General features: G+C 42.8%; 1 protein-coding gene across 6 annotated transcripts in view; it reads right to left on the reverse strand.

Moving 5' to 3' along the window:
• Ranbp16 (Ran-binding protein 16) overlaps positions 1-16,001 on the reverse strand; it is a 61,164-nt gene that overhangs the window by 23,199 nt on the left and 21,964 nt on the right. For all 6 annotated transcript variants that reach the window (XM_089578991.1, XM_089578992.1, XM_089578995.1 and 3 more), the window contains 7 exons: positions 14,452-14,557; positions 12,165-12,306; positions 10,560-10,778; positions 9,378-9,459; positions 2,688-2,887; positions 2,104-2,192; positions 108-298 (listed from right to left, as the gene is read on the reverse strand). In XM_089578991.1, the coding sequence (XP_089435117.1) occupies positions 108-298; positions 2,104-2,192; positions 2,688-2,887; positions 9,378-9,459; positions 10,560-10,778; positions 12,165-12,306; positions 14,452-14,557 (1,029 nt within the window). The remainder of the gene's footprint in view (positions 1-107; positions 299-2,103; positions 2,193-2,687; positions 2,888-9,377; positions 9,460-10,559; positions 10,779-12,164; positions 12,307-14,451; positions 14,558-16,001) is intronic.

Below are 16,001 nucleotides of genomic sequence, written 5' to 3' on the forward strand. Positions count from 1 at the left end.
CGAGAAATACTACTACTGCTGCTACTACTATTACTACGTCAATGCGAAACCCAGGAACAGGCGCTTAACAGCTGTCGCTGTAAAAAGTGAAGCCCCGCCAAACTTACCATACAGAACCATTGTGCGAGATGTTTCACGAAACAACAAGATGCCATTGGGTGAGGAGACATCAAAGTGAAGGCGTTGTGACCGGTTCTGTACAAGTTCTGCCACAAGTTTCAGCACCGGTGTGCTCACACTTGGGTCGTGGTACCATAGTTCCAACGCTCGATGCAGAATCGGGAAGTATGTTGGGTAGCTTTATTTGTTTGTCAAGGTTTTGATGATTATACAGCACCTGAATTTTCCAGGCGTTTCATGTCAAAGGTGCACCAGCACTGTTCAACGTCTGGTGCTGTAAGTAATGCTACACATAAAGAACCACACCCTACAGTAAAGCAAGTAGAAGCAGGAGATAAGATTACTGGTTTGGTTTATGAAGTTTAATGTCCCAAAGCGACTCAGGCTGTGAGAGAGATAAAGTTATTGATGCATCTGTGTGTCAACTGCATATTTCTACTAAAACAGCAATCCGTTATACCTGGCACCTGAGAAGGACGCCAGAAGAAACCAGTAGGAATCCAAAACAGTGAAAAACGAAAGGTGGCAATTAGAGAGAAAAAAAACAACAGGAAGAAAAAAGAAACAAAAAGCGGGTTATAGGGAACAAGGAAGATAGCACATGTGGCAAAAAGCTCTACTCTGACTAGATACAAGACATATTGGCAAATCACACGTAAGCCCTTCAATACCAGAGAGATTCAATCTCCTATGAAGATGTTTATCCCTGAAGCTCACAGTGTCTTAAAGTAAGAGTTGTACTTTTCAGTTTAAACTGAAAAACACTCATAAAGGTACGCCAAATTTATTTTTTTAAAGTCAGTTGCAACCAAAAAAAAAAAGTTGGTACTTATGGCATGCATGTTAAGCTAATCTGATCTGTTAGAGCCGCAGATGGCAGTTGATGAAAACAATGATGTGCAATGCACAGCATGAGAGCGTATTGCAGTTTAACACAAGCCATGATCAGCTGTGGCAATAGCATAGTGCTCTCATCTAGTCGCTAGCGAAGCTGATTTGTTCGTGCTGCCACGCGTTCGAAACCCAGTCACGGTGATCTTTATTTAATTTCTGCATGGGCTGTTGCTATGCTAGGTTTGGCCAAGGTCACCCTCAAGGTCTCCCTCCCATTGGCTACAGCTGGCGCAATGCTCCCCCAAACTTATCAGAGGTTCCTCCCATTGGCTGCACCTAGCGCGGCGCTCCTCCGAACTAACCCGAGCTTAACCGAGTTACTCCGAGGCTCCACACAAGATTCTTGGCTGGGACCGTGTTGAGTAGTGCTTTCGCATTAAAAGCCCTTCATGCTCAGGTTCAGGCATGTCCCAAAACCAGACCAGCTGAGGTATGCGTGACAGCGAGCACGGTGCTCAAATTAAGAAGGCTATCACATAAATCTATCTGGAATGCAGCCATATTGGTCCCTTAACATAGTTTGTTCGTTCGCTAGTGCGATGATTGGCTGTCCAATCAACGCATCTATGATGTGTGGAAAATGAACCCTACGATATGTGGAAACGAGATATTGGCTGCTGATGCAAAAGCAGAAAACGCATGCACACCCTATCGATGCATGCAAATGCAGAAAGTTAAAAAAAGTGGAAAGTCAAAATAGGATTGGATTCCACCAGTTATCCTCATCACCCTTTTCAACACGTGCTGCAAATTACATGTGTCATGCCACTCACACCAGGCAGCAGCTGCTGCCCTCAGACATAGGTCGACTCCTGCTGGCTGCTGGAACTGTTTTTAGATGCAGCCTTGGCCCAATTTCACAAAAATCCAACAGGTTTAGTGAAATGCTGCAGTGTGGTACAATTGGTGCAGCATTCCTTCCATTTCTGTGGTATATTCACGTCAAATTTCTGTGGTATGTTCACTTCAAAGGCTCCTCTCACGCGCTTGGCTAGATTACCCCAGAATACGATGCGATAAGAGTACTGCCATACATGGGTTCTCTTCAGAAAAAAATATGTAGCATCAATACCCAAGCAAAAAGGATACATCCATTCAAACAGCATCATGTAGCTCGTTTTCGTATTGAAGGCAAACACTAAACCACGCAGGTCACGGGCCAGTCCAATCAACATTTTCTGCAGGAAAATCAAGGAGAGTAAGGAAAATGTGGCACGAGAATAACAAGGATCAAAAAAGTTACACTGTGCAGATAACAAGGACCCAAGGAAGCACTGTAGTGTAGGTGGGTAGAACATTACTTTTACCACATGTTCTCGTGAAAGGCCATTACTCACAATCTGTTTCGTTAAAATGGTAAGTTCAAGAGCACTTTTCATAAGTAATTACTGTTTTTTAAGCACTCTTCAAATGTCACTTTTTCAGAAAGAAAATTCGTAATACAAGAACTGCACTGAATGTGTTACTCTCGGATAAAAGTGCTTGTAAATGTTCTAACCATGCTACCAGCCAGCCATATTTGAGAGCAACTACAAATTCTAAAAACTAATCATCCAAAGGAAGAACGGAATAAAATAAATAAAAACCATGCAATCTAAGCAGTTACAGGACCCCATGGATAATTACAAACACAAGAATGACCACAGCAAATCATACAAAAAGACAATCATTACCTTAGCCTCATCGGCGTTGAACAGGGGAGAATCTGCATTGGCCAGGGTAGCACCAATAGCCTCAAAAGCTGCTGTCAGGGGTCGCATGAACTGCACGAAGCGCTCTTCGTCCTCACCCAACTCAACCATTAGCAGTCGACCCAACGATGTGTAGAATGTGGAACGACAACGCATGTCCATACCCCGTTCTCGACCTCCTCCTGTGCAACAGAGGCATGCTTGTCAAATTTCCAGCCTAAACACCAAATGCAATTCCTCTTTTTCCTTCGTCCAAGCCAAAATGCAGTACAACTACACACTGAGGAATTAACATGTGGGCATAGCTTGCTTTCACATATCACATGCTACCTGCCATCAATCTCAAACCTGCATGCGAACAGTTACCTCCGAGTACAGCACTCCACAATGATATGCTCAGAGATATATTTTCTGCTGATGACACATTTTATCATTTTGACTGCCACTCCATACCCTAGTCAAAATGAAAATGCTTCCACAGGGAAAAGAAAAGAAGTCACTTTCAAAGAACATTTTGTGGCCTGATTGATACAGGCTTCAAGCCAAAGGAAGTGCGAAATTCACGCTACAGTTAAATCTGGATACAACGAAATCGAGAAAGTCTGCATTTCCTTACATGCAGGCTTTCATTACATCTAGTTTTCACATGAAAACTCGAAAGAACTGAGCAGAACTGAAGCCAAAATTATATAAGTGTAGATGAAATGGCCTAGCAAACATTCACAGTAAACACCCCTTACTCCAAGTCGTAAACATGTAAAGACATTTCGCGATAGCATTGACAACTCCAGCTGCAACTGTCTCCGTTGCAGATCACACAACGCTGCTACACGTGCGATGGGGAGTGTAGGGGAGTCAGAAAAATCCACCTCTGTTCACGTGCTCATCTCTTGGTCTGTCCGTCTGCAGTTTCATTCAGAAACTGACTTCCACCTCACGTTGGCGGCACTCTCCACACCACACTGCCTTGTGACCCTGCTCACACCATGCGTCTGCTATCACCGCCTCAATTGCACGTGCAACTGAGCGACAGCATTGTAAAAAAGACGAAGTTCGTACAGCAAGGCTGGAAATAATGGGTGACCAGGGAGACAAAACCTCAAGAAATCCCTATTTCAAGGAAACTGAATATACAACCCAGAATATGAAACATTGTTTCACCCGAACAGCTGATATATCTTAATATTTTTTATTTTTTATTTATTTATGTACATACTGCAGACCATGATTAGGTCCAAGCAGGAAGGGCAGGTTTACAAAAAGCAAAATTATAGCAACAAAAATGCAACAATACAGAAACAATAATGTAGTAATACAACAATACAGCAGTGCAAGACAAAGCAGAAAAAAAAAATACATAATACGCAATATGAAACATGGCTGAGGAACGCATCTGATTTTTCAGGGTTGATTAGGTTCAGTTAATGAGTTCTAGTCGGATATGATGCGTGGGAAAAAGGAAAACTTGTACGAATTGGTCCGGACATAATATGGTTTTAAAAGAGCTTTGTGATAGTGTCGTGTACTCCGTGTTGGCATTGGGGAAAGATAAGCAGAAGGGTCAAGTACGAGTTTATTGTTAAGAAGTAATGAAAGAAAATCTAAACGAAAATTTCGTCTTCTTATCTGTAGTTGTTCAATACTGTTAGCATGCATCAAATCTGAGGGAGAGTAAGTGGGTAGAAATTTTGAATATATGAATCTAACTGCTTTCCTTTGAATGCTCTTGAGCTTTCTTATGTTAGACTTTGTATACAAGTCCCAAATTATGCAAGCATATTCGAGCTTGGGTCTAATTAGAGTATTATAACCTAAGAGCTTAACGTTTCGAAGCATATGTCTTAGATAACAGAGCTTACGGAATGCGAGTGAACAGATGTTATCTATATGGTATATGAGAGTTCCAAGAAAGGTTATTAGTAAGTGTTACACCCAAGTACTTTACGAACGCCACTTGTTGCAATGGTGATGATTCTAGTTTATATACATATTGTAGAGCGTTTATCTTGTTAGTTATGCGAAGAGAAACGCTTTTATCTGCATTCAGTGTCATGTCCCAGCATTTGCACCACTGTACAATATTAGTAAGCATATTTTGTAAGTCACTCTGATCGTTTTCATTGCTAACATCACGAAATAAGACACAGACATCAGCATACAATTGAACACGTACACCAGGGCGAACCTCACTGATGATGTCGTTCATGTATACTAGACAAAGTAGTAGCCCCAGTATGCTACCCTGCGGCACACCTGATGTGACTGGGAGACAGCCAGACTGGTGCCGACCGACTCCAACATGTTGACTCCGGTTAGTTAAATCATCATTTATCGAGGAAATAAAAATAGGTGGAAGTCCATTAGTTTTTAGCTTTAGAGTTAGGCTGTGGTGTGGAACTTTGTCAAATGCTTTACTGAAACCTAGAAAGATCGCGTCAACTTGGCTGTTATTGTCAAGTGATGCCGCAAATGAATGGATAACTGAAGGTAGTTGAGTCACTGTGAAAAACCCTTTGCGAAAACTACGCAAATAATCTGTCAGAATGTTGCGATCTAAGAAATCATTAATGTTAGTTGCGACAATATGTTCCATTAATTTGCCGCAAGATGACGTTAAGGATATAGGTCGATAATTGGTCACCTGAAGGCGGTCGCCTTTTCTCCAGGGCTATCTCAGGCTATCTTCCAGTCCTCAGGTACACGCCCGGTTAAAAATGATGCGCGAAATATAATAACCAAAAATCTGGCCAGATTCAGCATACCTCCGAAGAAAACCGTTTGGAATATCGTCAGGCCCTGGGGATGATTTAGTTTTCAGGTTTAGTAACATGAAAACGACACCATCATACGAGATGAAGTTACCTTCAGATGGATGTGCTGAAGTTGTGCTTGGTGCATCGTACGGTTTTGATTGAGAAAATACGCTGTGAAAGTAATTGTTAAAATGCTGAGAAATGGCAGACTGATTGGTAACGTTGTACCGTTGATAGTCATTTCTAATATAGGTGCTTTTTTATCGTTAATGTGGCGCCAGAATTTACCCGGGTCATTTTTTATGAAGTTCGGCAGAGTCGTTTTGAAATAATAATCTTTTGAACGGCGTACAGCAAGGGTGAGGCTTTCTCTTAGATGGTTGATTGCGCTCTGCTGTGCGTGTTGCTTTTTTAGCCTTTTGATCTGGCGTCTGAGATGGATGATACTGCGTGTCATCCAAGGCGTCTGCTTGCGAACGTTTTTGTATTTTACAGGTATGAAATTTTTAAGACAATAATGACACATTTTCTTAAACTGATTCCAGAGTGCACAGGCGTGGTTCCATCAAATTCAACAACGCATGTTTCAAGATGCTCAATAACTGAGGCGTCATCGGCATGTGTGAAGTCCATGATATGATGTGCTTTACATGTTTGTCTTGGCAAGCGGGTTTATGGGAATGAAAATGCTAACAAGACGATGATCTGAAAGTCCTGGTGCGACAGACACGTTGCAATCATGGAAAACATGGGGAACAAATGCAAGATCTAACACTGAATTACTCATGCGAAATTCGCGGGTTGGCTTGCGAACCACTTGGCACAAGTTGTGCGTAAACATAATGTCGAATACAATATCCACGTTTTTTTTTTTGTACCCGGAACACGGCTGCAGACATTCCCAGTCAACGCCAGGTAAGTTAAATCCACCGAATAGCAATATTTTATTCGTCTTGTAATTTGACATGTGAACTTGTAACTTAGTTAGATAATCTTGTGTTACATTAGGAGGCCTGTAAACCGCATACAAAATAAAGCAATGTCCCCAGCAAAACAGTTTCATGCAAAGGCACTCAAGATCAGGCACATCTAGCGAAACAGCCTGTATATTGTTTTTAATGATTACTGCAACTCCTCCACCTCTCGAGGGCCTATCCTTGCGAAATACCTTGTACGAGGGTGGAAAGATGAGGTCATCGGTAATCTCGCTGTGCAGCCATGTTTCTGTTATAACCGCAACGTGAGGGTCATGTTGAAGGAGAAGGATTTCAAGCTGCTCGGTCTTATTGGCAATGCTTCCAGCATTAACATTAATGATTCGGAGATGGTTATTCTTTGTCGCAATTCCTTTGTCACCTCTCTTACGTTTATGTTGGCGAAATCGGTATTTAGAAGCAGAAACTTTTTTATGGCTTAGAATTGCGTGATGGGTCGTGTCTGTTTCGTACAATAGTTTTTTCACAGAGGCACCTTGTCGTTCTTTTCATAGTCCCAAACGTAGGCTTGACTGTTGATAAAAATTTTGTCGAATACTAATGAAACTTTATCGCGGTTCGGCTTGGTACTGTTCCAGAGATTTTTCCTTACGTCTCTTATTTTATAGGAAAAGTCTTCGCCGATCAATATACCACTGTCTTTTAGTTTACGTCCTTGCTTTAGAATTTTGTTTTTTGACGAGAGTCCAAGAGCTTGAATATAACTGGCCTAGTTTTGTTCTCTGCAGGTTATCCCAAACGATGAATACGCTCTATGGTAACTGGTGCAAGATCAAGTTTGTCTTGAATGATCTTTTGGTTAAAAACACGTTCCAGGGACTCAGAAGTCTCGCCTTCTTTTTCTTTGAAGCCGTAAACAATTAAAGGTGCACTGAAGAGGAATCTGAACTCGTCTTTTTGCCGCGGGAACTCGATCTATACGTTCCGAGCATTCTTAGAAACTTCCGACCTATTGCCCTGTGTGGCCGATTTCCCTAATTAAATCAAATTAACGCCCGGCTCCCGCCTTTATTTTTTTAATTCTTCTCGTACGGTGGGCCGAGTCGACCAACGCGTGGCGTGCCTTTCAGCCAGCTCTATGGAGGCTTTGCTTTTGCTTCATTTTGTTTTTTAGGTTTCAGTGAATGAATAGTTTCATTCGCAGATAATATAGCCGCAAAATAAGCCCGCAGAAATAAAAATATGCGCGGACTACTTGCTTCTACGGATTACTACGTATCACTCCGCCGATGGCAGAGCGGCAAGCCGCCACGGGACTGGGTGAAAGGCACTCCACGCGTTGGTTGACTCCGCCCACCATACGGGGGAGAATTAAAAAAAAAAGGTGGGAGCCGGACATTAATTCGATTTAATTAGGGAAATCGGCCACACAGAGCAATAAATCGATGTTTCTAAGAATGCTCGAAACGTGTTGATTGAGTTCCCGCGGCAAAAAGACGAGTTCAGATTCCTCTTCACGGCACCTTTAAGTTTGACCTACAGCTGTGGTTTTCCAAGTCATCTATTCTGTTTTCCAGGTCTTGAATTACACGATTCATGGATTCGAGCTGGTCTTGACAGAGAGCGATTTTGGCTTCCAGTCTCGATACTGCGTCCAATTTAGTTTCTATGTCAGTCAATCGTTTTTCTTTTATCTCTGATATCTGCCGCTATATCTTCCAGTTGTTTTGAAAGTTGTGCATCATTGGGACCCGGATTTGTCTCAATATCACCATCCAGCATTAACAATTCTTTGAAGTAGAGAGCAACTCGATAGAAGAACCAACACATCCGTGGGCACGGCAGCAGAAATAGAAAGGGATCACTAGATCGAATACATTTTCCGTAGCGTTTCCTCACCCGCGGAATGAAGAGGAATGGATTACGTGACCGCATCCCTGAAATGCCACCGTGCCCAGTGGACGCGCCGGTCCCAAGTGGGTCATTTATAGGCTGGTGACATGGTGGCGCTGCTCCTGGGTGATGCACGCTGTCATCGGTGCGTGTAGCCGCTGATTGTTTTATCATGGAAGTCCAGGGCGTCGGATGAAGCACAGGATACACATGAAAGGCGGTGATGTTCTGGATGACGAAGTCCTTTTCATGCACCGGCGGCCCGGCGAAGATGCTGGCGATGGCCAACAGTACGCCGATCCACAACTGCGGAATGAAGAGGAATGGATTACGGGACCGCATCCCTGAAATGCCACCGTGCCCAGTGGAAGCGCCGGTCCCGAGTGGGTCATTTATAGGCTGGTGACGTGGTGGCGCTGCTCCTGGGTCGTGCACGCTATCATCGGTGCGTGTAGCTGCTGATTGTTTTATCATGGAAGTCCAGGGCGTCGGATGAAGCACAGGATACACGTGAAAGGCGGTGATGTTTTGGATGACGAAGTCCTTTTCATGCACCGGCGGCCTGGCAATGGCCAACAGTACACCGATCCACAACTGCAGAATGAAGAGGAATGGATTACGTGACCGAATCCCTGAAATGCCACCGTAGATTGAGTAGACTGAACAAAGTAGATTGAGTTAAATGTTTATTTTGATGATGATAGCCTCTTTTCATGTTGCAGCAAAAAAAAGGTAAAGGCAACAACCTCAGCAATAATGTTGCAGAACCAAAGAACCTGAGACAGAAGCTAAGAGCTCAAGAATGGAGGTGGGCATAAGCATGATAAAATAAAAAATCTATGCCCTGCCTACTTTGCCAATGTGTTGCATTGCAATGGCTAAGCGGCTGAGTGGAAGCTATAGTGCTAGCGCCCTAAAACTGTTGGAATAACTGGAAACCTCAAAGAGAACACAAATGACAGTCACCCCCACTTTGAAATGCCTTGAGAATGCATTTAGATAGCTTTCTCCACTAAGAAAACAATCAAATATCCACTCCCCGTGAGAGGCAAGGCGCAAGAATTCCACCTCTCATATCAGCAGGTACTCACCAGCAGATCCCGCAGAGCCTGCTGCCGGAGCACAGGGGCTCCTGTTACCACTATTGTGTCCCAGAAAAGGGAAGTGCTCACTCTGAAAGCAGAGTGCCAATTCAGTCAAGGTAGGCTCCAAGCTTTACATGCATGATACACACTCATGGCCTGCGACTAAAAAAGAATATACCGAAATGCTTGCACACCTTTACCACCTCTCTACTCACAACATCCACATTTGACTCCGTTGTGAACCGAGACAGATTGCCCTAAGAAAATGACTCCATATTTTGTTACTTTATCATTATACTTTACGCTTATATGCTGGTAAACGCCTCAGCTTTATTTACAGTGCTCTTGCCAAAAGCACATTTTCACTGTTAGATAACTACATTTGTTCACTACCTGCCACTCTTGGTTTAATCCTTCACAAGCTCCATACCTAATCAATGTCAACTACAGAGGCATACAAATGATTTCCTAAATATATAAGGCAAAAAACAGCTATACTTTGAAATGCAAAGAAATGCAGTGACTTTAATGCACTGACAAAAAATTGAGCCAAAAAGTAAATAAGCTCATGCACACAGTGGAACCCCGCTACAACAGAATTCATGGGGAATGCAAAAAAAACGGTTTGGTTTGGTTTGGTTTATGGGGTTTAACGCCCCAAAGCGACTCAGGCTGAGATATGCTGTAGTGAAGGGCTCCAGAGATTTCAACCACCTGGGGTTCTTTAAAGTGCACTGTAGCAAAAAAAAAAAAAAAAATGAATTGAAGCAGAAACACCACCATGATTAGTACAGCAACAGATTGGACTAAGATAGTGCATGGACAATTATTTCCAGATATCGAGATAGCTTTGCTAGTACTCGCCACTTTGACATCAGTGCCCTGGTGCAGATTTTGTAGTGCTTCCACTGCACTGCAATTCATTGAAGTGCTTCAATAAGGTTCTACTGCTTATGCTAAAAAGTAATATCTCAAGTTCAATGTTACCTATTAAAAAACAAGGCAGAATTAAACTCTCAAAATTGTTTTGTGCATGGGAAATTACCAACAGTACTTTTTATATTTGTTGACGGGGAATCAGAAAAGTAATTCACTGCAGCAAAAGTTCTGCTCTAGCAGTGACTGTTGTAGCGTAGTTCGACTTTACCACAAAAAAAGAAAAATTAAAGTGAAGAACAGTAAACATACCGTGTGATTAGACAGCATGAATTGAACTTCCTCCAGTTTAACCAGTTTTCTCACTGATGAGTAGCCAACACTCAAATCACTCAAAAGCTGCAGAGTCTTGCTCACAATTGCATCACTGTAGCTCCAATACTTCAAGTTGGTTATGATTTTACGAACAAACACGCTAAGCACCATGGAATCATCAGAGAGACCAAGCACCTCTGACAGTCGTCGATACACCTGGAACAAGAAAAGGAACACACAGAATAAATTTTATGTGCTATGAAAGAGAAAAAAATAATATGTAACAAATGCAGAGAAGTCAGCAACTCAAGTGACATCACTGAAGTTTTAACACTGGTTTTAAAAGCCATCCCTCTCAAGCATTCAAGTATTTGAAGAGAATATCACAGCTAATCACAGTCCTAAGCAGTGCACAGCATTTGTGAAGTGCGAAACAGGCTCTTCATTTCATACAGAACGTTTTCCATCCACTCCATGCAGACATGAAGCAGCCACCTTGTGACAACAGCGCCCATGATCTTCCATGTGATGCTGGTGCCATGGCTCAAAACAGAGATAAGGTGTGCAGGTTTAACGTCCAGTAGCTACACGCAAACTACGAGATGCGCTGTAGTGAGGGGCTCTGGGTTAATTTCAACCACCTGGGGTTCTTTAACACGCACTGACATCACACTGCATACGAGCACGTCTTGCATCTTGTTTCCATAAACATACAGCCAGCGCAGCAGAGACGGTTTCATGACCCCTCAACTTAGGAGGGAGCACGGTTACCATGGTCAACAGTACCTGGCACGGCTTTGACAGGCACAGTGCTGCTACCAAAGCTGAGAGTTGAGAGAAAACGAAGAGCCAATTCAAGCTGAGAGAAGCTACAAAAGTTACTTAGCTTCTGTTCTTGTCGACTAAAAAAAATTCAAGATGACGTCACTTGTAACACACTTCAATTCCAAAACATTTCCCATGATCAACAGAAAGGTTCTTCAGGGAACCTATAACAAGGCCAGCAAAACTATTTTTTTACACCACCCATCACTCTCTTTGCTCAGAATGGCACGGTTTTTGTCATTACTTCATTTGTCATTTCCCAAGTCTTGTCACGATGACAATGGAATTACTAGTTTTACTCAGCAAACTGCAAGACGAAGCAGCTGGCTACTCCAAATTACTTCCAAAACATGCAAAAATTTTTTCACGTGGGTCAAGTCTAAAGAAAGGCATACAGAGCAAAGGCAGCACAGGGCCAGTGCTGTTCTCACAAAAGAAGGTTTACTGCAAAAGACATCGAATTTATAGTTTGAGCATATTCAAACGCTCCGACACATATGTACTGGGTTAACATGGACACTGTAGCTATGAACACAATGAAAACTGAGCCACATGGCACGAGCTTGGTGCTCCCAAAACTTGTGCTAGCAGAAAGAACACCTTCACGAAAGCAAGCCAAGAAAACCGGGAGTTTCTCACAAGCTAGTAAATGATAAATATCCTATATTCGAAACAGTACAGTGGAATGCATGCGAACACAATGCTACCTTGCTTCCACCTCTAACTTTCCCAAGCCAAACAGCATAGCAGTGTATACTGGCAACCTGTGGCACAAACCTTGGATGTTTTTGGAACTTGGTCACCAACATAGATCTTGCGAAACTGCTCAAAAAAACTGAGAAGAGCAAGCTCCAATTTTTCTCCCGAGCAGGAACCCAAAGGAAGGCGCGAGTCCCTCAGCTGCATCAACTGCAGTACCCTGCAAAAAGTGCAAGTGCAACAAAAAGCCTTTCGAGGCTAAAGATGGTACTTTCAATGCTACAGGACTTTCACTGCAAATAATACCACATTCTTTGTAGCCATGCAGCACATGCAAGTGTGAAGATACTAACCACGTTTACTATGGCAACAGTTCCTGCTCAACAGGAAGCAAGCAAAGTGTTGCGCAATGAACATGCACGCTACTTGTGTGTTGTAAACAGCCTAGAATATTAGGGCTGTGCGAATATTCTAGATTTTTGAAGAGTGAATCAAACATCCTTGTATTCGATTTGGTGAACGAATCAAATAGCGCATGCTCAAAATCAGAGTTCGTTCTCAAGATTTCGAATAGTTTTTGGACAGATTGCATGAAGTTCGAACAGGGCATGCCGTAGTTTCTTTTAACGGCTATTTCAAAAACTGAGCCCACTCCGATGCTGCACACCATTGTGCTGCAATCAGTCTGTGCTGAAAGGAGGATTCGGTACTGCAATACAGATTATTCATGTGGTAGCGTTCATAATGCTTCAGCCAGGTTTAGCAAACCCTGCCGGCATGCCCGATTTCGGAGGCCATGCTCAGGCTCTCATTCCCCTCATCTACTAAGGTGTGGTGTTAGTATGTTCACTGTCCACATCAGCAGCAAAAGATAATTTTTTTAAGCATATGACATGACAGACACCAGTGCTTAAAGTCAAAAAGGTTTCAGAGGTTCTCTAACCTCCCCACCAGTTTCTACCAGTTCTCTAACCTCCCCACAAGTGATCCGAGACCAGCACTAGAATGTAGGGACTGCATGAATCCGAAGCAGGTAACCTTTTTTATTCTTTCTTCCCAATCATTTAGAAAATTTCACCGTGATTTGAAGTAAGAATCATTAACATTTTTTTCTAAAACCTGAGACCAAGAAAAATGAAAGGCCAGCAGCGAAGACAGAGGAGAAACCAGTGACCTCTCACACCACGAGTCCGTCCAGCGCTGGCCACTCAGCTCCAAGGCTACCCAACAACAATGGGAAACGCAGTGCAAAGTCTCCCCCCGGCAACCTTCACGAGAACAAAAAGCTTCCAGCCTCCCCAAATCCAAAACGGCTCTAAGCTGTTAAGAACCTTTTTTCTTTCTCTTTCCCACCTCCCAGAGAAGATGCTTCTAGTTTGCACTATTTTTTATTCTCATTCTGCATGTATGCAGTTCTCCACAGCCTTTTGTCTAAAATGGCGTGCAAGACAGGCTGTCCGCCACTTTCTCTCTCCCTCTTTACTTCCCTCCCTCTCCACCTGTACTTTAATCACTAGAGACCCCCCTTCAACGAAGCCAGACTTTAAGCACCGACAGTCACAGAGTTAGTAATATGTTGCATGCCCCCTAATGGACATCAATATTGCACCTTTAGACAGCTACAGCTTTAATGTCACGACTTCAAGTGCTATCATTAATGCTTTGCTGTTTCACATGAAGGTTCTTTTTGCACAAATAAGCATACAATTAACGAATAATCACACAAATATCCGATTCGTATTCTATTTGGTTCTTTTACTATTCAATTTGTATTCAATTTGTCAGCAAAGCGAACCTATTCATATTGATTCAGTTTCGAAAAAGCCCTATTCACACACCCCTATAAGTTATACACGTGAGTGACCAGAGCTTGTCCGCATCAAACTGCGTTTATTTATTTATTTAGTTATTAGTACCTCAAAGGCCCACTAGGGACATTACATGAGGAGTGGGCATGCATATCATTGAAAAAAATCAATGATGAATGATTTGAAGTATTCCAGGCCAGGATGGATGAAAGCTTCAGCGAGGAGGTCGTTCCAATCTCTTGCAGTCTGGGCGAAGAATGATTTTAGGTGCGCAGAAGTAGATGCTCGAGGTGTATGAACAGCTTTCGGATGACTGATGCGATATGCAACCAGGCACTGTGGTCTATAACAAGCACTACCTCTACGCTGCCAAAAGTCATGAGATGCCTTTCAAATTATCCCACTACACTTCTACTGCAAATCAGTCTTTCCCACTCAAACATGTGACTGTTACAGGTGTCAAAGAAAACTGCATGAAGCACTCGCAACCTTTAGTTAATTTTTCGACACATGTCTCAGCTTATTCACTAAGCTTGGCAGCTATAATTACAACCCACCTGCATACCAGTTCCCCATCCATGGCATCATGGTCATCTGCTGTTGAGAACGAAGCACGGCCACCTATGGCAGCACCAATGATGTACACAAGCCAGGAAAGCTGCCCTGCAATGGATTGAAAGTTTCCATTCACTCTTCTAGCTCAAGTTTACTTGCTCTTCACAATACATGCTAGGTCAGTATGTACTTCACAGTACGTATGTCATTCAAAATAGAAGCACTGGTAAAAAAAGGGGGAGGGGGAACGCAACAAAAATTTGAAGCACTTGAATCTGATTTGATGGTTTATGGGGGTTTTACGTCCCAAAGCAACTCGGACTATGAGGGACTCCGTAGTGAAGAGCTCCAGAAATTTCGACCACCTGGGGTTCCGTGCACTGACATCGCACAGTGCACGGACCTCTAGAATTTCGCCTCCATAGAAATTCAACCGCCGCGGCCGGGATCGAACCCGTGTTTTTCGGGTCAGTAGCCGAGTGCCATAACCACTCAGCCACCGCGGCGGCCATAATCTGATTTGAATCCAATTTGAAAATTTGATCCAACTAAAAATCTAATTTTAAAGGTTGATGTATATTAGCACTATATGCACTTTTGCTAATTTCTGTAACTCCCTGCAGTTTAAAGGAAATTATAGAAGGTGCTATGAAAGGGGCTCTCAAAAAAAATGGTACGGTATTCCGGGGATGTTAAGGATGCTGCATCACGAATATCCTCCAGCTGAGGAGTCATAAGTAGTCAAAATTTGAATTTCAGCACTTCCGCGCCTTTCCCTCTCGTCTCATCACTTTTTGCATGCGCTCAAAGGTTGCCGCGCCTCCGCAGGCTCCGCCGCCGACTCACACGGGAATTCCCCGGCGGGCAGAGCCTCCTGACCCACCGCAGCAACACTGCTGACTGGCCACAGCCATGGTAGCTGCGTGAAACCTGAAAGAATCTAATCAATAGCCATCTGTGACCAGAATTACACAGGAGCGTGCAATGGGTGCGAGCATCAAAAACTGCCAGAAAGGACTCACCAACTTTTGCACGCGATTATGGGTTCATTGCTGCATGAAGAAGTGTATTGTTCAGCTCAAGTGTTCATGACTACAGAATGCAGTGTGGTGAGAATGTAGTGAATTTAGTGGTGTGTATGAAACTATTATTCTAATATAACAGAGACTGTCTCATTTTTACCTAATAAATGAGTCTAGAAAGGCCCTTGGCATTCAACTGCTGAAAGAACTTGCCAATTTATAATAACAATATAAAATTAGTCCCAATAAAGTGAACACTGTCATTGTGTTATGACAGCATTTTGAAACTATTTTTCACAAGAAAAAGACAAAATACAAAAAAAGTCCACAATCTATTTCCCCACACAATTCCGGCCGAGAAACTGCACTCAATGTATTTGCTGCTCTCTAAATAAATAATCATACTCTCAGATGGCAGTTCAGCAAAAAATGCAAATTGAAAAAAAATGGACTCAAAAAGTTTGAAAGGCTGCAATTTTAAGAATTGATATTTTCAAGAAAGTTTCAAAATTTTCTTCGCAGTAAATTTT

Source organism: Amblyomma mixtum, chromosome 3 (assembly GCF_055824585.1).
Source record: "Amblyomma mixtum isolate Tamu chromosome 3, ASM5582458v1, whole genome shotgun sequence".
NCBI classification, from domain to species: Eukaryota; Metazoa; Arthropoda; class Arachnida; order Ixodida; family Ixodidae; genus Amblyomma; species Amblyomma mixtum.